At 45.0% G+C, this 24,712-nt stretch overlaps 2 protein-coding genes across 4 annotated transcripts in view; both read right to left on the minus strand.

Moving 5' to 3' along the window:
- The window catches only part of LOC106579550 (ER membrane protein complex subunit 9-like), a 9,540-nt gene extending 2,078 nt beyond the window's left edge, over positions 1 to 7,462 (minus strand). Inside the window, exons 1-5 of one of the 2 annotated variants that reach the window (XM_014159563.2) lie at positions 7,367 to 7,462; positions 2,091 to 2,287; positions 1,838 to 1,914; positions 1,613 to 1,682; positions 1,367 to 1,461 (exon numbers count right to left, since the gene is read on the minus strand). In XM_014159563.2, the coding sequence (XP_014015038.1) occupies positions 1,367 to 1,461; positions 1,613 to 1,682; positions 1,838 to 1,914; positions 2,091 to 2,287; positions 7,367 to 7,445 (518 nt within the window). In that variant the 5' untranslated portion in view covers positions 7,446 to 7,462. 2 annotated transcript variants of the gene reach the window in all.
- Positions 7,463 to 7,801: 339 nt separating this feature from the next.
- On the minus strand, positions 7,802 to 23,917 carry LOC106579549 (alanine aminotransferase 2-like). 2 transcript variants are annotated; one of them, XM_014159562.2, is made up of 12 exons: positions 23,679 to 23,917; positions 20,938 to 21,120; positions 12,473 to 12,562; positions 12,254 to 12,362; positions 12,026 to 12,159; positions 11,435 to 11,678; positions 11,263 to 11,342; positions 11,007 to 11,143; positions 10,672 to 10,846; positions 10,364 to 10,519; positions 10,103 to 10,215; positions 7,802 to 9,908 (listed from the first exon to the last, which is right to left on the minus strand). In XM_014159562.2, exons 2-12 carry the CDS (start codon positions 21,067 to 21,069, stop codon positions 9,818 to 9,820), a joined length of 1,461 nt encoding a protein of 486 aa, XP_014015037.1. In that variant the 5' UTR covers positions 21,070 to 21,120; positions 23,679 to 23,917; the 3' UTR covers positions 7,802 to 9,817. The 2 variants fall into 2 exon arrangements, with proteins under 2 accessions (XP_014015037.1, XP_014015036.1); XM_014159561.2 differs by lacking the exon at positions 23,679 to 23,917 and adding an exon at positions 21,413 to 21,554.
- Positions 23,918 to 24,712: the final 795 nt, after the last annotated feature.

A 24,712-nucleotide genomic window follows, 5' to 3' on the forward strand; every position in this document is an offset into this window, starting at 1 on the left:
GCTCTGAGGACGCATCCTGGTAATTAATCTGGTCCTGCGGCCTTGTGAATGTAAACTTGTTTAAAGTTCTTTTTCACATCAGCTACGGAGAGCGTGATCACACAGTCGTCCGGAACAGCTGGTGCTCTCATGCATGGTCCAGTGTTGCTAGCCTCGAAGCGAGCATAGAAAGTATTTAGCTCATCTGGTAGGCTCACGACACTGGACAGCTCTCGGCTGGGTTTCTCTTTGTAATCCATGATAGTTTGCAAGCCCTGCCACATCTGACAAGCATTAGAGCTGGTGTAGTAGGATTCGATCTTGGTCCTGTATTGACCCTTTGCCTGTTTGATGGTTCCTCAGAGGGCGTAGCAGGATTTCTTATAAACGTCCGGATTAGTCTCCCGCACCTTGAAAGCGGCAGCTCTAGCCTTTAGCTCAGTGCGGATGTTGCCTGTATTCCATGGCTTCTGGTTGGGATATGTACGTACGGTAATTGTGGGGACGACATCGTTGATGCACTTATTAGTGAAGCCGGTGACTGATCTGGTGAACTCCTCAGTGGCATTGGATGAATCCCGGAACAGTCTGTAATTGAACATCTGCTTCATCGGACCACTTCCATATTGAGCAAGTCACTGGTGCTTCCTGTTTGAGGTTTTGCTTGTAAGCAAGAATCAGGAGGATAGAGTTATAGTCAGATTTGCCAAATGGAGGACGAGGGAGAGCTTTGTATGCATCTCAGTGTGTGGAGTAAAGGTGATCTAGAGGTTTTTTTGCCTCTTAGTTGCACAGGTAACATGCTGGTAGAAATTAGGTATAACGGATTTAAGTTTTCCTGCATCAAAGTCACCAGCCACTTGGAGCACCGCCTCTGGGTGAGCATTTTCTTATTTACTTCTGGCCCTATACAGCTCGTTGAGTGCGGTCTTAGTGCCAGCATCGGTTTTATGGTGCTAAATAGATGGCTATGAATTATATAGATAAACTCTCTTGGTAAAATGTATGGTCTATAGCTTATCATGAGGTATTCTAACTCAAGCGAGCAGACTTCCTTAATATTAAAGATTGCGCACCAGCTGTTGTTAACAAAGAGACACACCCCCTCTCCCTCTTCAATACAATGTAGTCCTACACAGCTGCTACAGCCACAGCTGCCACAGCTGCTACAGCCACAGCTGCTACAGCCACAGCTGCTACAGCTGCTACAGCCGCTACAGCCGCTACAGCCGCTACAGCCACAGCCGCTACAGCCACAGCCGCTACAGCCACAGCTGCTACAGCCACAGCTACTGTGCATGTACTTGATAGAGGTGTGCTATCAACAGAAAAGCAAATGGTAATTAACTATCTTGAAAGAAGGATAGCAGAGATGTCCAGATCTTACGTGTGTTTGTCTTTGAGGGTCCAGCGGGTATCTTTTCGTTCATACATCACGATGGGAGGCACCCTGTAGTCAGGAGACATCTTTCCACCATCAATCTGACAAGCCACACAGGTCACAGTTAGAGAGAATGGGATGCAGACACACGTCACAAAGATTTACCAAAAATCTGCTGCATTGTTAGCTTGGACACACACACACACACACAATAAGGAAGTTACAGACAATAAAACCACAGTGGATGCCTACCATTAACAAAACTGCATTGTTACACTGCTCGGCGATCTTGTCTGCAATCTTCAACGCACATGGCGTAGGGCTGCCCAGCGAAGGGGAAAGAGAAGGAGCGGTTATTGTTTAACACAGGTGATTAGCATGTGATAAGCAGGCTAACAGGCCACTGAAACCACATGATAGAGAAATGAACATCTACAGAGTCAATGGTGAAGCTGAACCACAGTGGGACACACACACCTGCTGTCTGACACACAGGCGTTGGCTTGGTAGTATCCTACAATCCTCTGCTGTGTCTGTGCACACCATACATCCACCTGAAGCAAAGAAGGTATGATACATTACAGCACATAAATACATGACAAGCCAAAAGACAACCACAATGTACATGCACCACTGCCAGGTAAGAACGAGTAGTTAGGCTACTTGTGTTTGATCATTTCTGACATACTGTATGTTGGACAGCAAAGACCACAGGTTATTAGGTGGTTACCTGTGTGAGAGCCAGCTGGGTGATGGGAGCCAATGGTAGGTGAGTGTGAAGCAACGGAACGCAGTCTGTCACACACACAGCGCCACCTGCTGGGCTGGACGACAACAGCAGCCCATTGACACTGCACCGTGGAAACAGACAGGCGTGCAGGTACATCTTCACATAGGCGAGACAGGACAACTCAACCTCCCCCATGACTGTAGACAGAAAAGGGTGCAGAGATCTGAGAACATGCAGCCAAACACCTGGCCAAAAACACTGGTCAGGGCTTGACTTGAGCAAATTGATGACAGAAGATGTAATGACATGAATGCTGACAGAATAAATAATAAGGTTTAGTGATAAATCCTTGCATTACAAACTCGCTGGATGACACAGTAAGGACCCTTTTCAACTGCACTAATACAGCCAACCAATATTGTTAGAGCCAGGGAGGGATGCCCAAGCAGTTAGATCAAAAGCCACACAGCAAACCATTGTTTTGGACATTGATTGACTGCTCTAGCTAGCTAGCTTGTAGCTGGGAAAAGTAGTGGTATGTGTTAATTGTATAATTGAAGGGGTGCCCATGGGGCTGGGAATCAGAAGTGTCCAGTGCGAGAGAGGCAGGTTGAGGTTCTGTTGACAGCTACAGGAGTATTTGGGTGTACGAGACTTGACATCAGAAGAGTTACAGGGTGTGTTGAGTGGTGGTATCCCGTCCTTTCAGGCTGTTGGCCTGAGGTAGGACTAGATAGATTTAAATAGTGGAGTAATGGTGGTGGGTTTTTAGTGAGTGCAGGGTTAGAGGGTAGGGGATTTGTTCATTTTTTTCTCTCCAAACAAAGTATAAGAGAGTTATACTCCAGTCTAGTAGGTGGCAGTAATGCAACGTTTATTGGATGCGAACCGCCGTTCTACGTCATCGAAGAAGGGTTAGGTTAGATTACTCGTTGGATATTACTGCATTGTCGGAACTAGAAGCACAAGCATTTCGCTACACTCGCAATAACATCTGCTAACCATGTGCATGTGACAAATAAAATTTGAATATTACACCATATCAAAGAAAAATAAATAATTTGCAAAACTGCAGCATCCCACAAATTGAAATAAATGTAAAGGATGCTATTACACGTGCATTTAAAGTATAACTTTTTTAATGTATATAAACAAAGTGCATATAAATGTAACAATTCAAAACGAATACAATCTGAACAACATAATAATAGAATATTGTACCATATCAAAGAAAAATAAATAATGTGCAAAACTGCAGCATCCCACTTAAAACAAACTGGTCCCTCTTTTCTCTCTATTCTTTATTGCCATGTTATAACCAGCAGCACACAGCAATGCTGACCAGATTTTGCTTTTGAGAGATTTGCATTCAGAAATGCAAGCTGCCTCACTTTCGAAGGGCTGATGCGGTTTCTTCTCTCAGTAATTATTTGTCCCGTTTTTGAGAAGACCCTCTCAGAGGGAACGGATGTGGCCACTATGCAGAGTCTCCCTGTTATGACTTTAGTAAGCAGTGGGTAGACAGAGGCCTTGTTCTTCCACCAGCTCAGAAGATCTGCAGATCTTTGGAGGGGCTCCTCCAAATAGGATCAGACCTCCATTATGGCATCTGCTGAGAGATTCCTTCGTGCTGCATCCCCAGTTGCTCTCTTGTCAAACAGCATCCCAACAGCAGACGTTTGTGGCACTACTGCTGGTGCTTCTGCTCCCTCTTCTTCCTGTTGCCCTGGTGCCTGAGTCAGCTGACTGCTGGGGCTGTCCCTTCATCTGATCCCTCTTCTTCCTGTTGTCCTGGTGCCTGAGTCAGCTGACTGCTGGGGGTGTCCCGCCATCTGATCCCTCTTCTTCCTGTTGCCCTGGTGCCTGAGCCAGCTGACTGCTGGGGCTGTCCCTTCATCTGATCCCTCTTCTTCCTGTTGTCCTGGTGCCTGAGTCAGCTGACTGCTGGGGGTGTCCCGCCATCTGATCCCTCTTCTTCCTGTTGCCCTGGTGCCTGAGCCAGCTGACTGCTGGGGCTGTCCCTCCATCTGATCCCTCTTCTTCCTGTTGTCCTGGTGCCTGAGCCAGCTGACTGCTGGGGCTGTCCCTCCATCTGATCCCTCTTCTTCCTGTTGTCCTGGTGCCTGAGCCAGCTGACTGCTGGGGCTGTCCCTCCATCTGATCCCTCTTCTTCCTGTTGTCCTGGTGCCTGAGCCAGCTGACTGCTGGGGCTGTCCCTCCATCTGATTCCTCTTCTTCCTGTTGTCCTGGTGCCTGAGCCAGCTGACTGCTGGGGCTGTCCCTCCCTGCTGCTGAGGTTATTCTTTAAAGAGCCTCATCAATCGCTCTGGCATCACTGAAGGCTAACTTCTTAAACCTGGGGTCAAGTGCAGCAGTTTCTGTCTATCAACTCTGTCACGTCCTGTGGTTACATTTTTTTCTCTCTGGCGGCTGGCTGTGATTCGCTGCAGACCCTTACATAGGAGTATCATTTTTGAGGCTGCGACAGCTGAAAAGAGAGAACAGTAACTTATTAGTTCAGGTTCATGTTTTTAATACTGATACTGCATTCTCATCTACTGCTCAAATACATATACAATACTGGATAAAATAATGTAGTAATAACTGCTTACTGTATCTCTCCACTGATCTCCACAGTGACCTGCTCAAAGGGTTCCAGGACTCTGCACCCCTCCTCCACCACCTCCCAATTCCTCTTGGGTCAGAGCATCAACAGGTGCATTGACAATGGCCAGGATAGAGATGATGACATCCTTTGACTCAAGAAACCGCTTCAACATATAAAAATGTTGAATTCCACCTTGTAGTGCAGTCTTGTTTAGGCCTCAGCTCAGGCATCCCCATCTGGGCACCTACTGTGCTCCTGTGGAAGTATTCCATAGCTGCTTTCACTTTGACCACAGTGGGCTTCATCACCTTCAGAGTATCTCTTACAATCAGGTTGATTGTGTGGGCAAGACATGGATGATGGGTCCATTTCAACATTTTCATGGCTTTGGTTATGTTAGCTGCATTGTCGCTAACACAACAGAACACTTCAATCTACTTGCCATTCTCTGGCCACTCTCAACAGTTCCTCTGCTAAGTTCTCTGAAGGTTGTCTGTCGCTGAACTCAAAGCAGTCCAGAAGACAGCTAGACATCGAAAAATCTTCAATGAAGTGACATGTAACCGACATGTAAGAAGTGGTTACCCTTGATGTCCAGCAGTCAGTGGTAAGGCAAACTGCAGTAGCTTTTTGGACTCTTTCCCGCACTGAAGCCTGTGTGCTCTTGTACAGTTGTGGAATAAGTGATTTTGAAAGGGTTTTCCTGCTTTGAATTGTGTACATTGGATTTAGACTATTGCTATAATTTCTAAAACCTCTGTCCTCCACCATCATAAATTCCTGGAAATCGTTGGCAATCATTTTTGCCAATGCAATATCAATTTGGCCTTGTTTTGCTACAGACATAGACTTTGGCATAAACTGGTCCATAGAAGACTGCTGTGGGTCGCAGAGTAGGCCTACTTGACTGAGTGGATACTGGCTCCACCACTATCACTAGCAGGCCCGCTAGTTTCTCGAAGCTCTGCTACAGCTAGCTTCACAGTTGGGTGCACAGTTCGCATATGCTGGTGTAGGTTGTGCGTAGAACCGGCTTTATATGAGATTTTGTTTTGGCAAATTCTACACTGTGCTCTGACATTGTCTACACTATTAAAATGCATCCAAATGCTACTGTGCCTCCGACTCAATTTTCAGCTGTTGTTTTCACAGCTGTCCTTCCTCCCTCTCCTCGCTGCTAAGTGTGCGACTGTGAGTGAGTTGGCTCGGCCCTCCCTCACGCATCTTTGGATCATTGGTTGACACTGCGTGTCTGATTGACAGGAACAACAGGTGAGGCTGTTAATCTGTGCAGACAGAACGAATGTGTATATTATTTTATTTATTTCTTAATTCTATTCATATCTAAAAAAATATATAAATAGATTCGGCTCTTCTGATATGCGAGCCGGCTCCCAACGTTCACCTACAAGAGCCCGACTCGTTCGCGAACGACCCATCACTCCAGTGATGCCAATTTAGCAATTTTGTTGCTAGATTTAGCAACTTTTCAGACTACCCTGGCAACTTTTCTTTTCCAAACAGCACCTAGCAACAAATTTAGCTACTGTATTTTGAACTTTTAGCAACTTTTGAAAAGTGACTCAAACGCTAAAATGTACGCATTTTCCCTCCAAATGACACAAAACGATTTTCTGTCACACACTCAGTCACAACACACGTGCCTGGCTTCAAAAGTGCATTGTGAGTGACGTCAGCAGCAGGCCAGCAGCAATTTCAGCAAATTATTGTTGTCTGACTACAGCAGCAGTAGTACGGGTTCGACGAGACAAACCCAATGAATATAGTTGGTCACGAATGTTTGATCTTGAACAGAACTTACAACATCAACCAACATGTCTCAATCAAAATTGTACAGCCAGAAGTACAGAAAAGAGTGGGAGTCTGTACCTGAACAAATGTCAAATCATATTTTTTTGCATAGATGGCCAGTCAATTTGAATAACGTTATTGTGTAACGTCATTTAGCAACAAATCAACCTGCCTCTAGCAACCTACCCTGAAAATGAGTTGTCAACACTGCTACCAACCCAGAGTGGCAAGGTAGCGAGGCTGAACAGACCAGGCATAGGTTGGAGAAGTGAAAAATCTAGATTCGAGCCAATGTATTAAATAGTTGAACATGTTATTACTCCAACCTCGTGAAAGTGACAATCTGACACGTTTTAATTTAGTAAAAAACGACTTAATATCGGAATGGCTTTGATTCGACGGCCTGCACACGCACGCGTGAGTTTAACTAGCCAACGTCGCCATGACATCGACCACAAGTGTGACAGGGATTTCTATTGGAGAAGCAGTTTTAGCCTATCTGCATACTCTTCGGTTTCAGCCGGTCTTTGTTTGTACTCAGCAAGCTAGCTTGCCAACATCAATGGTCAAAAGGCCTGCCTACGTAGCTAGTTATGGCCAATAGTAGTTCAAATAGATCTGGGAAAGTATACACTAGCTAACGTTATCTAGATATTGAAAAAAAACATTTATGATAGCTAGCTAGAATAGCTAACAGTTGGCTATCCTAGCTAGCAACTTACCGTCAAAGGATATTATTTCTTGGGATGAGATTTCAGAAGACCAGTAAAGCAAGCGTCCGGATTCAAACTCAACTGTCTAATATTGCATATTAATAAAGATAACAAAATATTGAATAGATGGATAATTTACTAACATGTGCACTTTGGAGCAGAAGCTGCGTCGATTGAGCAAATTTCCTGTTTAGTGCCCGCCCACCTACAGCACATCTGCATTTGGGATTGGTTACACTAGTGACTGTAAAAGTCTACTGGCGTCTCTGTACTATGCCAATCATTTGTTACTCGACCCCATTCGTTCAAGCGGTGAGGCGTCTCCTCCTGGTGGACATTGTTTGACATACCTTGTAACCCCATAATGCATATTTACATAATTTTAGAAAAATTTACAAAATAGTAAAATGTTGTACAGCCTGCTCCCACATCTGTTTGTGCCGTCTTGTGAACTCATATAGTAGGTGACATTGCCATAAACATTTCCAGAGCAATCGATAAGATCTCCTTTTTTTTTGTAGAAGTACGTTCAGCTTCCCACACTGGTCTGGTGCACAGACAAGGCATGAGCAAACCAAGACATAGAAATGACACTTTAATTTATATTTTTACAATTCAATATAAAATCAACATAGTTATTAAATACTGTAACTACATTCAGACTGTTCATCGTACACACAGTAGTTCACAGTATCCTTTTCAACAGAAGATCCCTCTGGCATGCAAGAAAAGCACACCACTGCCAACTATTTACTGATATTAGTACGACTGATCATAATGTAGCTGTATAACCTGTAAAACTAGATAGGCTGTAAAATAATTGGCAGAACAAGTAAAACCCTCAACTTACAAAATCAGTTATAGTCATGAACTGAAAATGACAAACATTATCACATATGTACACTGTGCAGATGCTGTCTGACACAATTTAAACAATGAGCTGAAACAGAACAGCGTGCCAGGTACCATGCTAAAAAGTGCAGTTTCTTAACACATTGTTCCTCTTTTAATGTCAAGTCTCAGACACTAGAGGGGAGAGTCTCAAACAGGAGGTGTGTTGGTAACACACTGGCACTCTTTCAGTTAGATATTTTCACCATCTCTCCATCCAGTTTCTGAGGAGGAAGGTGAGGTTTTGTTACAGACTGGACTGGAAAGAGGGGTGGGGTTGTGTTACAGACCGGACTGGAAAGAGGGGTGGGGTTGTGTTACAGACCGGACTGGAAAGAGGGGTGGGGTTGTGTTACAGACCGGACTGGGAAGAGGGGTGGGGTTGTGTTACAGACCGGACCGGACTGGGAAGAGGGGTGGGGTTGTGTTACAGACCAGACCAGACTGGGAAGAGGGGTGGGGTTTTGTTACAGACCAGACCGGACTGGGAAGAGGGGTGGGGTTTTGTTACAGACCGGACTGGGAAGAGGGGTGGGGTTTTGTTACAGACCAGACCGGACTGGGAAGAGGGGTGGGGTTTTGTTACAGACCAGACCAGACTGGGAAGAGGGGTGGGGTTTTATTACAGACCGGACTGGGAAGAGGGGTGGGGTTGTGTTACAGACCAGACCGGACTGGGAAGAGGGGTGGGGTTGTGTTACAGACCAGACCAGACTGGGAAGAGGGGTGGGGTTTTGTTACAGACCGGACTGGGAAGAGGGGTGGGGTTGTGTTACAGACCAGACCGGACTGGGAAGAGGGGTGGGGTTTTGTTACAGACCAGACCAGACTGGGAAGAGGGGTGGGGTGGTGTTACAGACCAGACTGGGAAGAGGGGTGAGGTTTTGTTACAGACCAGACCGGACTGGGAAGAGGGGTGGGGTGGTGTTACAGACCAGACTAGACTGGGAAGAGGGGTGGGGTTTTGTTACAGACCAGACCAGACTGGGAAGGGGGGTGGGGTGGTGTTACAGACCAGACCAGACTGGGAAGAGGGGTGGTGTTACAGACCAGACCAGACTGGGAAGAGGGGTGGGGTTTTGTTACAGACCAGACCAGACTGGGAAGAGGGGTGGGGTTTTGTTACAGACCAGACTGGGAAGAGGGTTGGGGTGGTGTTACAGACCAGACTGGACTGGGAAGAGGGGTGGGGTTTTGTTACAGACCAGACCAGACTGGGAAGAGGGGTGGGGTTTTGTTACAGACCAGACTGGGAAGAGGGTTGGGGTGGTGTTACAGACCAGACTGGACTGGGAAGAGGGGTGGGGTTGTGTTACAGACCAGACCAGACTGGGAAGAGGGGTGGGGTTTTGTTACAGACCAGACTGGGAAGAGGGTTGGGGTGGTGTTACAGACCAGACTGGACTGGGAAGAGGGGTGGGGTGGTGTTACAGACCAGACCAGACTGGGAAGAGGGGTTGTGTTACAGACCAGACCAGACTGGGAAGAGGGGTGGGGTTTTGTTACAGACCAGACCAGACTGGGAAGAGGGGTGGGGTTTTGTTACAGACCAGACTGGGAAGAGGGTTGGGGTGGTGTTACAGACCAGACTGGACTGGGAAGAGGGGTGGGGTTGTGTTACAGACCAGACCAGACTGGGAAGAGGGGTGGGGTTTTGTTACAGACCAGAATGGGAAGAGGAGGGGAGGTGAAGGTGAGTGGGGTTATGAGAACTCCTCTGTGAACCGCTTATGAAACTCCCTGATCTTTTCCAATACAACCTTCAGCTTTTCAGTTGCAGGTAAGATGGTCATCCTACACAGAGAAAGAAAGAGATTGTGATAGAGAAAAAAATTGGTGTTTTCTTCGCATGAACATCACTGGGGGCAGGGTACCAGTCTGTTTAGCTATCATTCCACTCTTTGCCATGAAAACATATTTGACATGACAAGGAGTGGAATGATAGCTAAACAGACTGGTACCCAGGCTAGATAGGCGACCAGTCTAACCTGAAATGGTAGGTTCCATCTCTCTGCCCGAAGCCGCTACCTGGAACCAGGCAGATACCAGTCTCCTCCAGCAGCTTCATACAGTAGAACATGTCTGGAGCCTGGCCTTTCTCCTACACAGAGGTAAAGAAGGATGAATAACAACAACACAGAAGGGATTGGAATAGGAAGAATCAGACAACTGAGCATCAGAAACAGGCAGGGAAAAGAGAGATCAATTAACAGAGAGGGAGGGTGAAAGAGGGGGAGGGAAAGACATACCTTTGCCGCGTTGATGGCTTTCTCTGGCAGTGAGAGGCGGGGGAAGGTGTACATGGCTCCCTGGACAGGGTTACAGTGGATCCCTGGGACCGTGTTGAGGACCTGCTCTGTCATCTTGGCCTTCTCAGCCAGGATATCCAGGTTGGCAGTACGCTCCTGTTAAGAGGTCAGAGGTCAGGATAATACAAACTAATTGTGACACAATGTACATACATTTTTACTGAACAGCACCTGTTACACTGTAATAATATTAACGTGACATTTAGGACTGAATCCTAACTTAACATCCACGTCATGTGTATGCTGACCTTGATGAAGGTGGCGTAGGAAGGCTCGTCAGGCTGAGGGGGATTGACCACGATGTCCAGTAGGGCCTGCCCAGGGATGGGGGGGCACAGTCGCACAGACACCAGCTTAGTCAGCTGCAACTTCACCTCAGGGTCCATGTTAACCACCTCCATGTACCCTCCTCTGAAACCACACCTGTACGACAGGAACACACACACACACACATTGATATGGTACAGTAACTGGCATACTTGATTCACATACCGTACGACGTGTCAAGTTCGTTTTTCCTAGTAGAGCCAAGTTATGTCAGTCACCATCTGTGAGAATACGTGGTGTGTAGCTACAGACTTACTCTCCCATGAAGCATTTGGAGGTGGAGTGGAAGGAGGCCAGCTCCACAACACTGGAGTACTCTGGTCCCATCTCAAACAGAACCTTCTTAAAGGAGTGGAACTGGCAACCCTCCGCGTACACGTTATCCTGGTACACCTGGTATCCAGAGAGGGAGGAAGTGATACGTATTGAATATCTTGTCTGGAAGACAAACCTTAGAGAAGGGGGAGAAAGGGTAAGATCAGGCAGAAGAGATTGTAGTATTACTAAATTACCTCATCAGCCATCAGGAAAAGGCGCTCCTCAGCAGCGAATCGGATCACATCTTCAATGCACTGCCTGCTCTGGACCTGACCTATCACAGTGAAGGGTGACACAAGAGTTCTCTAAACAGAACAGAGATGGTCTAAAAATAAGACTCAGATCCCTAAACTTGTGTCCACATACCTGTGGGGTTGCCAGGGTTGATAATGCAGAGGGCGCGGGGATTACAGTGCTCCCTGGCTGCCTTCACAGCCCTCCTTAGCTCACCGATGTCCAGGCTCCAGCACTTGTCCTCGTCCAGGTAGTAGCTGATCTGGACAGCCGCCAGCTCAGCCAGAGCAGCAGAGTAGAGGGGGTACTGAGGGATGGAGATCATCACCCCTGTACGGTTCTTCCCCTCGCCTGACGTCAACAACTTTAGCATGGTCTAGATAGATAGATAGATAGATAGATAGATAGATAGATAGATAGATAGATAGATAGATAGATAGATAGATAGATAGATAGATAGATAGATAGATAGATAGATAGATAGATAGATAGATAGATAGATAGATAGATAGATAGATAGATAGATAGATAGATAGATAGATAGATAGATAGATAGATAGATAGAAGGGACGGAAGGGGAGAGTCATGTCCCGTAAGATCCGATTCAGCATTGAGAGATGATCTACTGATCCAGTAAATAGTTAAAAGAGTTCGTTGTAATCAGCATTTTAGTCACGCGAGCACAAGTCAAGAACTCAGTACTACTGCCATCATCAGTCTTACCACTATGGCATCACTGGCCCCGGTGGAGAGGTAGATGCTGTCAGAGTTACTGGGGATGCCACCGTCCCGCTTCTCAATGTATTTAGCCACATCCTGTCGTACGATCTCAATGCCTGGACTAACACTGTATGCACCTGAAATAGATAAAAGTTCAATGGATATTTAACAAACTGTGTTTTTTTAAAGTTTTTTTTACACACTGCCTGCCTACAGTAAGAGTTATTTCACCTATACTTCCCCCTCCACAGGCCTGAAGGATGCGCCGTGCTCTATTTTTAGCGTCCTCTGGAAACTTGTCGTCTTCTAGGAGATCTGGGTAGGCGCAGAGCGCTACAACCTGATGGGAACAGAGAAGTTGTAGTAATGTATAGTAAATAGTCATCTATAATAATAATGGGACACTTCCATATAAAATACACCACAGCTTTAGAACAACAATTAACAGACCTGTCGGAGAAATGTGATTGGTTTCTGGCCCATGGCATGCGCATCACCAATGTTGGCCTTGATGACCTCTGTAAAAGGCTTCTCAACCCCCTGCAGAAACAGACAGAGTTGCAGTTATTACACAGATATGGTTATAGGGAAAATTAATCAACAGTCAAATTTAGTGCATGACATTCCCCAATAGTAATACTTACGCGCCAACCTCTATGAGTATGACAACTCTAACCTTGGTTTAAAATCCCTGCCTAGTCAACCATTGGACTTTGTATAATCCCGGAAGCCAACAGCATGTTAAAGAGAGGGACTGGAGACAGCTGTGATACTCCCACTGTGTGTAGACTGGGGAGGGTAGGAGAGATCTGGGTCAACAATAGGGCTGTTGCTGTGCCGATGCCTCTCGCCCACTCTTTTTTCTCCCTGTTATTCTGTCCCTGCTCAAGCCTACTCCATAGCCCTCTGCAGTTCTTATAATCATAATTCAATTCAAAACCATGATACTGGTACAAAAAAATACTTACAACAGGGAGCATATCATCTGCAATGCAAAGGCTTGATAAACAACATTCAGGCTTGTAGCCAATACAAGAAACTAGATGGACAAGACCTAGAGTGGAAACAGTGTAACGTGACAATGACAACATGTTCTTTGCGTAGCCTGGTAGATGTGGTAGACCTAGTAGTCATTGAACAGCGTAATGTGATAAGCCCCTGAATACACCCCCCTATGGTTTTACTGTACAGCATCTGGATTAGTGGGATTTGGAGTTTAACTTTCTTTTAACTTTTGTAGTACCCTGAGGTGTCATCAAAGCTACACACTACATAACCTAATATTAAAAGGTAAAAGAAAGCCTATGTGACGTCTATGCTGCATTTACTGTCTGAGTGCTCCGTCTTCACATCAGCCATCTTGGTATGGGAATGTGTCCTGGGCTGTACTGTAGATGACACGGCTTTCCGTTCCCCCAACTGAAACCTAAACCCACAGGATACCTTCCTGCTTTCCTCCTGTAGGTCAATATCAGGGGGCGTCTCATGATTTCTGCCAATCAAAATGGAAGGGAGAGGGGGACACCCAGCTGTGTTTGTAGTGCTGGGACATCAGTGTGCTCAGGCAGGGACAGCAAGTATTCCATTTTACAAACAGAGAAAGACACCGGAGCTGAATGCCACACAACCACAATCCAAAACCACCAGTAATAATCATTTAAAGGGGAAATCTGCAGCTACATACATTTTTGGACTTGCCTAATGAGCTTAGTTCAACTGTTGTACCCCATCAGAACCCAAAATATAAGCTTGTTTTACTCCAATGTTTGTAAACATTGTAAATGTAAACACTGTATAGCCTCAAAACATGGTTAAACACTAATGTTGATATCATCAACGGTTAGTCCTTGTATCCATAGCTCTTTCTATACATTTGAGAGTGGTTAAAATTCTCCAAGCCCATCCCTCAGCTTTTTACCAAAACAGACTTTTTGTTATTGATTGGCCCTTTAAATAACTTGAGTTTCACGTCCAAAACACTTCTCAGGATTCTTAGAACGGGACACACGACACATGCATGATGAAATATCAGCTGTTCATTCCTTTCAGATCAGCTGACATTGGCTGCATGTAAATCAAATCAGACTGGTTCATCCTGGTTCTGTATAGATTAGGCCTGGCACAGAGTCAGCCTGGCACAGAGTCAGCCTGGCACAGGGGTTACAGAGGGGAGCTCAGGGCCTGGGTAGACTACAGAGCATAGAAAGTTATCTTTTGGTGAGGGGCGATTCTCAGAATTAATCATGCGCCGTCGGAGTTCTTCAATGTTATGGCAACCACGGTATGTAAAAAAAGGTTTTTTTCATTTCCATTGTTTCAGTTAAGTAACAGAAACAGGCTGTTATCTGGCTGTTCATTGTCTCTGGTCTCTTTCCATTGAATCATTTTACTAAGTCAACATCCCTATTATGTTAACCTACTCTGATTCACCTCATTCTAACTACCATACAGGTCTGATCTGACCGGGAAGGTCCGAGAAGGGACGCAAAGCTCTTCCCTTCTTGGTCTCATCCCTCGCTTGAGTCGAACAATGAGTGTGCTGTTCACTGTGTGAGAACTGCCCCCCCCGGTCAGCTCTGTGTTCTCCTGTTCAGCACCAGGCACTGACAACAGGGCTCTGGACCGGCCAATTGAGACCAGGACACAACTCTATTCACTATAGCTTTATCAGTGAAATGCATGAATTGCAAGTTTTAGACAAATGTATCAAAAGTGGCATACACCCGCGCCAGACATTTGGATGCTGTCCTTTAATCCCCTTGTTATGTGCTCTTGCTGTGAGACACTCTGGATAAGGGCATTTGATAAAATGTTATTTTCAGTTCTTCACAGCAAAGCCTGGGAATGGAGGTAGGTCGCCATAGAAACCTCATTGAGGCTAAACTAAGCACTCTCATTGATCACCATCATGAAAAGACCCTTGTTGTGCCAACCAGACACACAGGCATAGCAACTAGCTAGCCCCAAAACAAATTGGTCTGTGCTATTCGGAATCCTTGAAGTTGAAATTTAAAATGGTTAAGGTAATGGTTAAGGTTCGGTAAGGGTTAGGGTAATGGTAGGGGTTAAGGTTTGGTAAGGGTTAGGGTAATGGTAGGGGTTAAGGTTCGGTAAGGGTTAGGGTAATGGTAGAGGTTAAGGTTCGGTAAGGGTTAGGGTAATGGTAGGGGTTAAGGTTCGGTAAGGGTTAGGGTAATGGTAGGGGTTAAGGTTCGGTTAGGGTAATGGTAGGGGTTAAAGTTCGGTAAGGGTTAGGGTTAGGGTAATGGTAGGGGTTAAGGTTCGGTAAGGGTTAGGGTAATGGTAGGGGTTAAGGTTCGGTAAGGGTTAGGGTAATGGTAAGGGTTAGGGTAATGGTAGAGGTTAAGGTTCGGTAAGGGTTAGGGTAATGGTAAGGGTTAGGGTAATGGTAGAGGTTAAGGTTCGGTAAGGGTTAGGGTAACGGTAGAGGTTAAGGTTCGGTAAGGGTTAGGGTAATGGTAGAGGTTAAGGTTCGGTAAGGGTAATGGTAGGGGTTAAGGTTCGGTAAGGGTTAGGGTAATGGTAGGGGTTAAGGTTCGGTAAGGGTTAGGGTAATGGTAGAGGTTAAGGTTCGGTAAGGGTAGGGGTTAAGGTTCGGTAAGGGTTAGCGTAATGGTAGGGGTTAAGGTTCGGTAAGGGTTAGGGTAATGGTAGGGGTTAAGGTTCGGTAAAGGTTAGGGTAATGGTAGGGGTTAAGGTTCGGTAAGGGTTAGGGTAATGGTAGGGGTTAAGGTTCGGTAAGGGTTAGGGTAATGGTAGGGGTTAAGGTTCGGTAAGGGTTAGGGTAATGGTAGAGGTTAAGGTTCGGTAAGGGTTAGGGTAATGGTAGGGGTTAAGGTTCGGTAAGGGTTAGGGTAATGGTAAGGGTTAGGGTAATGGTAGAGGTTAAGGTTCGGTAAGGGTTAGGGTAATGGTAAGGGTTAGGGTAATGGTAGAGGTTAAGGTTCGGTAAGGGTTAGGGTAATGGTAAGGGTTAGGGTAATGGTAGAGGTTAAGGTTCGGTAAGGGTTATGGTAATGGTAGAGGTTAAGGTTCGGTAAGGGTTAGGGTAATGGTAGGGGTTAAGGTTCGGTAAGGGTTAGGGTAATGGTAGGGGTTAAGGTTCGGTAAGGGTTAGGGTTAGGGTAATGGTAGGGGTTAAGGTTCGGTAAGGGTTAGGGTAATGGTAGGGGTTAAGGTTCGGTAAGGGTTAGGGTAATGGTAGAGGTTAAGGTTCGGTAAGAGTTAGGGTTAGGGTAATGGTAGGGGTTAAGGTTCGGTAAGGGTAATGGTAGGGGTTAAGGTTCGGTAAGGGTAGGGGTTAAGGTTCGGTAAGGGTTAGCGTAATGGTAGGGGTTAAGGTTCGGTAACGGTTAGGGTAATGGTAGGGGTTAAGGTTTGGTAAGGGTTAGGGTTAGGGTAATGGTAGGGGTTAAGGTTCGGTAAGGGTTAGGGTAATGGTAGGGGTTAAGGTTCGGTAAGGGTTAGGGTAATGGTAGAGGTTAAGGTTCGGTAAGGGTTAGGGTAATGGTAGAGGTTAAGGTTCGGTAAGGGTTAGGGTAATGGTAGAGGTTAAGGTTCGGTAAGGGTAATGGTAGGGGTTAAGGTTCGGTAAGGGTTAGGGTAATGGTAGGGGTTAAGGTTCAGTAAGGGTTAGGGTAATGGTAGAGGTTAAGGTTCGGTAAGGGTAGGAGTTAAGGTTCGGTAAGGGTTAGCGTAATGGTAGGGGTTAAGGTTCGGTAAGGGTTAGGGTAATGGTAGGGGTTAAGGTTCGGTAAGGGTTAGGGTAATGGTAGGGGTTAAGGTTCAGTAATGGTAGAGGTTAAGGTTCGGTAAGGGTTAGGGTAATGGTAGGGGTTAAGGTTCGGTAAGGGTTAGGGTAATGGTAGAGGTTAAGGTTCGGTAAGGGTTAGGGTAATGGTAGAGGTTAAGGTTCGGTAAGGGTTAGGGTAATGGTAGAGGTTAAGGTTCGGTAAGGGTAATGGTAGGGGTTAAGGTTCGGTAAGGGTTAGGGTAATGGTAGGGGTTAAGGTTCAGTAAGGGTTAGGGTAATGGTAGAGGTTAAGGTTCGGTAAGGGTAGGGGTTAAGGTTCGGTAAGGGTTAGCGTAATGGTAAGGGTTAGGGTAATGGTAGAGGTTACGGTTCGGTAAGGGTTAGGGTAATGGTAGGGGTTAAGGTTCGGTAAGGGTTAGGGTAATGGTAGAGGTTAAGGTTCGGTAAGGGTTAGGGTAATGGTAGAGGTTAAGGTTCGGTAAGGGTTAGGGTAATGGTAGGGGTTAAGGTTCGGTAAGGGTTAGGGTAATGGTAGGGGTTAAGGTTCGGTAAGGGTTAGCGTAATGGTAGGGGTTAAGGTTCGGTAAGGGTTAGGGTAATGGTAGGGGTTAAGGTTCGGTAAGGGTTAGGGTAATGGTAGGGGTTAAGGTTCGGTAAGGGTTAGGGTAATGGTAGAGGTTAAGGTTCGGTAAGGGTTAGGGTAATGGTAGGGGTTAAGGTTCGGTAAGGGTTAGGGTAATGGTAGGGGTTAAGGTTCGGTAAGGGTTAGGGTAATGGTAGGGGTTAAGGTTCGGTAAGGGTTAGGGTAATGGTAGGGGTTAAGGTTCGGTAAGGGTTAGGGTAATGGTAGGGGTTAAGGTTCGGTAAGGGTTAGGGTAATGGTAGGGGTTAAGGTTCGGTAAGGGTTAGGGTAATGGTAGGGGTTAAGGTTCGGTAAGGGTTAGGGTAATGGTAGGGGTTAAGGTTCGGTAAGGGTTAGGGTAATGGTAGGGGTTAAGGTTCGGTAAGGGTTAGGGTAATGGTAGAGGTTAAGGTTCGGTAAGGGTTAGGGTAATGGTAGGGGTTAAGGTTCGGTAAGGGTTAGGGTAATGGTAGGGGTTAAGGTTCGGTAAGGGTAATGGTAATGGTAGGGGTTAAGGTTCGGTAAGGGTAATGGTAGGGGTTAAGGTTCGGTAAGGGTAATGGTAGGGGTTAAGGTTCGGTAAGGGTTAGGGTAATGGTAGGGGTTAAGGTTCGGTAAGGGTTAGGGTAATGGTAGGGGTTAAGGTTCGGTAAGGGTTAGGGTAATGGTAGGGGTTAAGGTTCGGTAAGGGTTAGGGTAATGGTAAGGGTAATGGTAGGGGTTAAGGTTCGGTAAGGGTAATGGTAGGGGTTAAGGTTCGGTAAGGGTTAGGGTTAGGGTAATGGTAGGGGTTAAGGTTCGGTAAGGGTTAGGGTAATGGTAGGGGTTAAGGTTCAGTAAGGGTTAAGGTAGGAATGTCCCAAGGATTCCGGATAGCACTGACCAAAACAAATTGGCCCAATTATATTGACTTAATACTTCAGATTTATGAAATTTGCATTTTTTTTCTGGAAAAAGTAACTGGAAAGTCGGCTATAAAATTCAAAACCCATTCCCTGTATGCCAGTCTTTGGATGCAGCCTAGGAATAAATGACTGACCAGTCTGGGGTGAATGTATCAGCCATTCCACTTCAAACCAGACTGACCTTAGTCCAATCTAAGAAGCATAGGGGCAGCGATGTCACAATCAGAACCTGCTCACAGGGTTTAGCTGTTGGCACAGTGCCCAGTGAACTGCTCCACATGGCTTCAGACTAGCCCAAGTGAAGGAGCCAATTCACAGACAAAAGAGAGGGAGGGTGGAGTATACTCAATTGTACTCTGAATCAATCCACTTTGGTTTGGTAACCATCCCCACCTCAGGAGTTAACAACTAAGACCCCAGGGGGTACATGACCTATCCAGGAAGGTACTTGAAAAGACTTTGAGACAATAGACCTTCTGGTAAAATGTACATGAGGGGGTACTTCAGGGGTATTTGTATTTATTAAGGATCCCCATTAGTTCCTGCCAAGGCAGCAGCTACTCTTCCTGGGGTCCATTAGTTCCTGCCAAGGCAGCAGCTACTCTTCCTGGGGTCCATTAGTTCCTGCCAAGGCAGCAGCTACTCTTCCTTGGGTCCAGCAACATTAAGGCAACTATATACAATTTAAAGTATTACATGACATTACATTTCATAACACTTTTCACAACACATTAAGTGTGTTCCCTCAGGCCACTACTCTACTGCCACATATCTACAATATAACATCCGTGTGTACGTCTGTGTATCTCTTCACAGTCCCCGCTGTTCCATAAGGTGTATTTTTTAATCTGTTTTTTAAAATAAGATTCTACTGCTTGCATCAGTTACCTGATTTGGAATAGAGTTCCATGTAGTCATGGCTCTATGTAGTACTGTGCACCTCCCATAGTCTGTTCTTGATTTGGGGACTGTGAAGAGACCTCTGGTGGCATGTCTTGTGGGGTATGCATTCGTGTCGAGCTGTGTGCTAGTAGTTTAAAACAGACACCTCAGTGCAGTCAGCATGTCAACACTTCTTACAAAAACAAGTGGTGATGAAGTCAATCTCTCCTCCACTAATATTAATGTTAGCTCTCTGTGTACATTTAAGGGCCAGCCGTGCTGCCCTGTTCTGAGCCAATTGTAATTTTCCGAGGTCCCTCTTTGTGGCACCTTACCACACAATTGAACAGTAGTCCAGGTGCGACAAAACTAGGGCCTGTAGGACCTGCCTTGTTGATAGTGTTGTTAAAAAGGCAGAGCAGCACTTTAATTATGGACAGACTTCTCCCCCATCTTAGCTACTGTTGTATCAACATGTTTGACCATGACAGTTTACATTCCAGGGTTACTCCAAGCAGTTTAGTCACCTCAACTTGCTCAATTTCCACATTATTTATTACAAGATTTAGTTGAGGTTTGTGGTTTAGTGAATGATTTGTCCCAAATACAATGCTTTTAGTTTTTTGTTATATTTAGGACTAACTTATTCCTTGCCACCCATTCTGAAACTAACTGCAGCTCTTTGTTAAGTGTTGCATTGATTTCACTCACTGTAGTAGCTGACATGTGTAGTGTTGAGTCATCCGCATACATAGATACACTGGCTTTACTCAAATGTAATTAGTAAAGATTGTAAAAAGTAAGGGTCCTAGAAAACTGCCCTGGGGAATTCCTGATTCTACCTGGATTATATTGGAGAGGCTTCCATTAAAGAACACCCTCTGTGTTCTGTTAGACCGGTAACTCTTTATCCACAATATAGCTACTACAGTAAAGCTATTACACATACGTTTTTCCAGCAGCAGACTATGGTCGATAATGTCAAAAGCAGCAATGAAGTCCAAAAAAAAACAGTACCACAATCTTTTTATCATCAATTTCTCTCAGCCAATCATCACTCATACTTCAGTGATTCTCCAGGCAAAGCAAAAATCAGTTGGTGGTACAGTACCAGAAAAAGGTTGGAAACCACTGCTTTAGGAGACTACTGCCTTTAAAACAATGTTGTGGTTCAGGGTCAGCTTCTCCAAAAGAGTGAGAATTAGTTTCAGGGCAGTCCCTCATAAAGATCAGTATCCTTTGCATACTTGTGTGTTCTCTAAGGAAAGAATGGCACTTATCATAGGATCACCAATGTCACCAAAGTGCACTATCATCACACAGCTCTATACTGTTTGACAGTGTTTGTGCACACTCAATGCATTAAAAGTTAGTAAATAGGTTGACTGAAAGTCTGACATAGCCTGTCCCAACTCATTCAGCGTGTAAGTGACGCTTCTGAGGAACCCAGTGGGTTTTAACTTTTAATCTTTACTCATCGCAGTCGATCATGGTTTACGGCAAAGTTTATTTTACACCTGCTACATTAGGTTGGTTAATGGGCAACTTCCCACTGACAGCTGTAATTTGCTCCATGTCACCGGGGCTGTCCTCTTTCTCAAGAAAAAGGCCAGCCACATGCTCAAAAACTTCGATTGTGAAATCAGCATCAGGACCAATGAATGACCAATGCAGTGAAGTTATGTGTTATTGCAAATCTCGATCTCTGTCCAACAGTACACACTTACTGTACCTCTTTGAGCTCCTTTTCAATCTGCACTGCGCGTTGCACGATTGGACCACGGACAGCATACTCAACCCGCTTTACATTCGGGTTCATGGTGTCCATGTTAAGCACCCGGTGCCCAAGGCCATTTTCAGTCATGTTCGGTTTCTGGAGCTCAAACTCTGTTCCGTTGATAGCCCACGAAATATTCTGTGAAATTTGAGAGAACGCAGAGGAGAAAGAACGAAGAGTGGTTGGTTAGTTTGAAGTGTGAAACCACCAATGCACACCACATGAGCATGTACAGTACTTGCCAAAGCCAGTATTATTGTTGTAACAAAGCGCACGCGCGCGGTATCCGAACATTGTTGCACTGGAGAAGACACACTACATACATGTGTGCGCAAGTCAAAGGACCGGCGTTAAATCCTTTACACTATTTGTCAAACTTTCTTTCAGTGGCATAAGCTGGATTCAAAACAGTTTTGTTATCATGTCTCACCATAACCACCCAAAACGCGCGCCCAAGCTGTCGTTTAGTCAGATCCAGGTCTTCAACAGGCTGCGATTTGCTCAAACAACTTTTCGGCCACACAAAGATTATGGATGGCTACAGTCAGAGACAAACTCCCCCCTCTAACGGTCATTGCCCAACATGCCGGGCGATGGCGCTATTGTTCATTGTACGTGGTTTATGGAATATTAGCGCTTTCTGGCGGCCGTTTGGGCTACAACAGTCAATGTTTTTATAAGGAGGTTTTCACGCCTCGTTTAGACTTGTGTTATTTAATACCAGACAGGGAGAGGCGAAGCCACCAGGACGGGCTCATTGTAATGGCTGGAATGGTATAAATGGAGCTGAGTCAAACATGTGGTTTCCATATGTTTGATACCTTTCTATTTATTCCATTCTAGCCCTTCTTCACTTTAGCTGGCTTCTGAGCATGAGGCCTGTGAGAGAAAAAATATGTGAACAATGGTCAATCTGGGATTTGTAGGCCTAAATCCATTCCTGTACTTTTCAATGAATGATATAGCAATTGATTCTTAAAGAATCAAACTTATAAATGTCTCATGTGGTTAGTTCGACTGTCAATCAGTAAACAAAATATAAACTTTTCTCCATTGATTATAAATATGCCCTTTTAATTCTTAATCTGTTATTTACTTCCCTGACCCTAAATGATGGTCTCTCGTAACAGACGAATGCATGTGGGATTTGGTTCTGGGTGTCTGAGATGATGGACAGAGAAGTGTTCAAACTCAACCAGTTTTCATACTATTCAAATTCTAGAAATTGATTCACATGGGAATTCTGGGGCTGTTGTTTTCTAAGTAGCTAGGTACTTACATAGGCCGGAATACTCTGAACAAATAGCTGGGGTGGATTTAAAGAACACTTGTGACACAAATTATTTGTAAAAGATAATTATAGATTATAACAAAACCTTTAGGGAAGGGATTTTCAATGCTCAAAGGTTAAAAACATTACAATTTCATTGAAGGATGAATATTATTGCCATGGAGACTGAAAAGGGAGAGGAGTGTTGGCAGACATTCTATTTTTGTCCTTTACATTGCTTTCCAGAATTGCACAGCACCGAAAGGGCTACAAATTCCTCTGTGGCACAGCACACTGTGTGCTTTCAACTGGGACATCCCAGTCCTCTTCCCACCCAGGGGTGTAGTGTTACTCTTACTGCCTGGCCAAATGTACACACAATGCATGCCACACACCCACCCCAGGGTCATGTCCCAATTATTTATTTATTTTATTATTTTTTTTACAGTTTTTATAGTTTCAATGTCAGAATTGTGTTTTTTTCCCCATCCTAATTGAATATTGTATGTGTATCCATATTACTGTAATTATTGATCACATTCCCTGTGTATGATCATATATTGTGATACATTGCATGTTTATTGTGAAACTGTTATACATTTTTTACATCCTATTTCAGGAAGTGATGTCACTGAGTACTGCCCCTATATATAGGACCTTCCACCCTCACCTGGGATATAGATGCCTGATGAAAACCTAGGGGTTGAAATGTTGTTGTAAAGAAATATCACCTGGGAGCATGAGCAACAGTGTGCAGCGTTTTCCTTTCTGTTTTCCATGAGTTTGCCTACAACTCCAGGCCCTGCGGAAAGTACCTGGATATGCGTATGTTCTTCACCTTTAGTACCACGACAACACTCTCACCCACCCCCCTGCACACATCAATATCAAACCATTCCCTTCAATATCAACATCCTAACCTGACTCATCCTTGTCCTAAATAACACATGTGAGAAACACTGAGGATTATGACAAGTTTGCAATTATTCAGGTCACACGTCAGTAGTACAATGCTCCTCTGAAAATATTTGACTGATCGTCAAACGCGTTTGATTTAAACAGTCCTAAGAAAAATGTAGCACCGAAAGGGCTAACATTGCATAGTTACTACTCCAGGGTAACTGTGTGTATTTACATGCTACATAATTATTACATAGATTATTCCACTGGTACTCTGGTATAAATAAGGCATATCCTTTATAACAATTATGTTTACAGAAGTTACAGGCCCAGTCCTCTGTTGCCCTGTGTTACATGTGTTGGTTAGCTGAAATCAGACATTTTCAGCATGCCTAACAGTGCTCTGGCCTGACCAGGGACATGACAGCACACTGCATAACCTCTGTAACCCTTCAGTCTAGTCCATGCCTTTCCTATGAGACCTTCACTCCTACAATTAAATCACAGTAAACAACTCAATACTCACCAAAGAACTGTATCCTCTCTGTGGATGTAGCCACGAGCCAATGGTCAATCAGTGGTCAGTAAAAGCACAAGGGTTCTCTGTATATCCCAGTCAGTCAGTCTGTCTGTCTTTGGTCGTTCTGTCCCCACCTTACCCTGCCAACCAGGACATAGGACAGACCTGGTCTTAGTCTGTGATGTCACATCTTTTCCCCGCCCCCAGTGACCGATTCTGGCCTATTCAAGAACAGCGGCTGTTAAAACTGAGGACCGAAATAAGAACCACTCTACCTGGCCTTTGACCCGCATGAGAGTGGATTAACTGGGCTGTATTTCAAAACCATCAGCCACAGTTTGGACTGTTCTGTGCTCAGTTTTCAATGTCTTATTATATGCCCATTCACTGTGTCAACTGGTCTAGAATCAGCAAGCATTCTAGGAGGGGAGTGGCAGACGTGGAACATACAGTCCAAGGAGATGGAATGTATGCGTGTGTCTCTGTGGGTGGAAAAGACATTTGATCCCTCCTCACATGGTGGGCACGCAACCATGTGATTCTCCCAGGCCTAGTGACGTTCATGGACCACACAGTTTACAGTTGGTCATACAACATACTGTTCTCAAACTATGTCAGTAGGCCTACTACTACTACTACTACTACTACTACTACTACTACTACTACTACTACTACTACTACTACTACTACTACTACTCCCTATTCTCCATATGGGCCATGGGGACTCCAATCAGCACGTATGCATCCCTCCAATATGTTGACTTGCATAGCTCAAATCTAAAGCTCAAAAGGTCCGGGGTAGGCAACTAGATTCAGCCACGGGACGATTTTTGTCAGACCGGATGGTCGGGGGTCCAGAACATAATTCTAATAATTTGTACACTGCAAATTGACCACAATTAAGTCCAGAAAGAGACTGTACTTGAAAATAACAATCATTTCATACCTTGATTACATTGAGACACCATCACGTCTCTTTTTTTATTAATGGAAATACTTGGAACAGATTTCCTGAATTATTTTTTGTATTTTTTATTCAT

This window comes from Salmo salar, chromosome ssa19 (assembly GCF_905237065.1).
Source record: "Salmo salar chromosome ssa19, Ssal_v3.1, whole genome shotgun sequence".
In the NCBI taxonomy this organism is placed as follows: Eukaryota; Metazoa; Chordata; class Actinopteri; order Salmoniformes; family Salmonidae; genus Salmo; species Salmo salar.

What these genes read in the sequence shown, in the direction of transcription:
- LOC106579549 (XM_014159561.2), bottom strand. An exon ending in CAATCACATTTCTCCGACAG is followed by an intron (nt 12,363 to 12,472) that starts GTCTGTTAATTG and finishes TGTTCCCATCAG; the next exon opens with GTTGTAGCGCTCTGCGCCTA. An exon ending in TCCAAATGCTTCATGGGAGA is followed by an intron (nt 10,847 to 11,006) that starts GTAAGTCTGTAG and finishes CCTGTCGTACAG; the next exon opens with GTGTGGTTTCAGAGGAGGGT.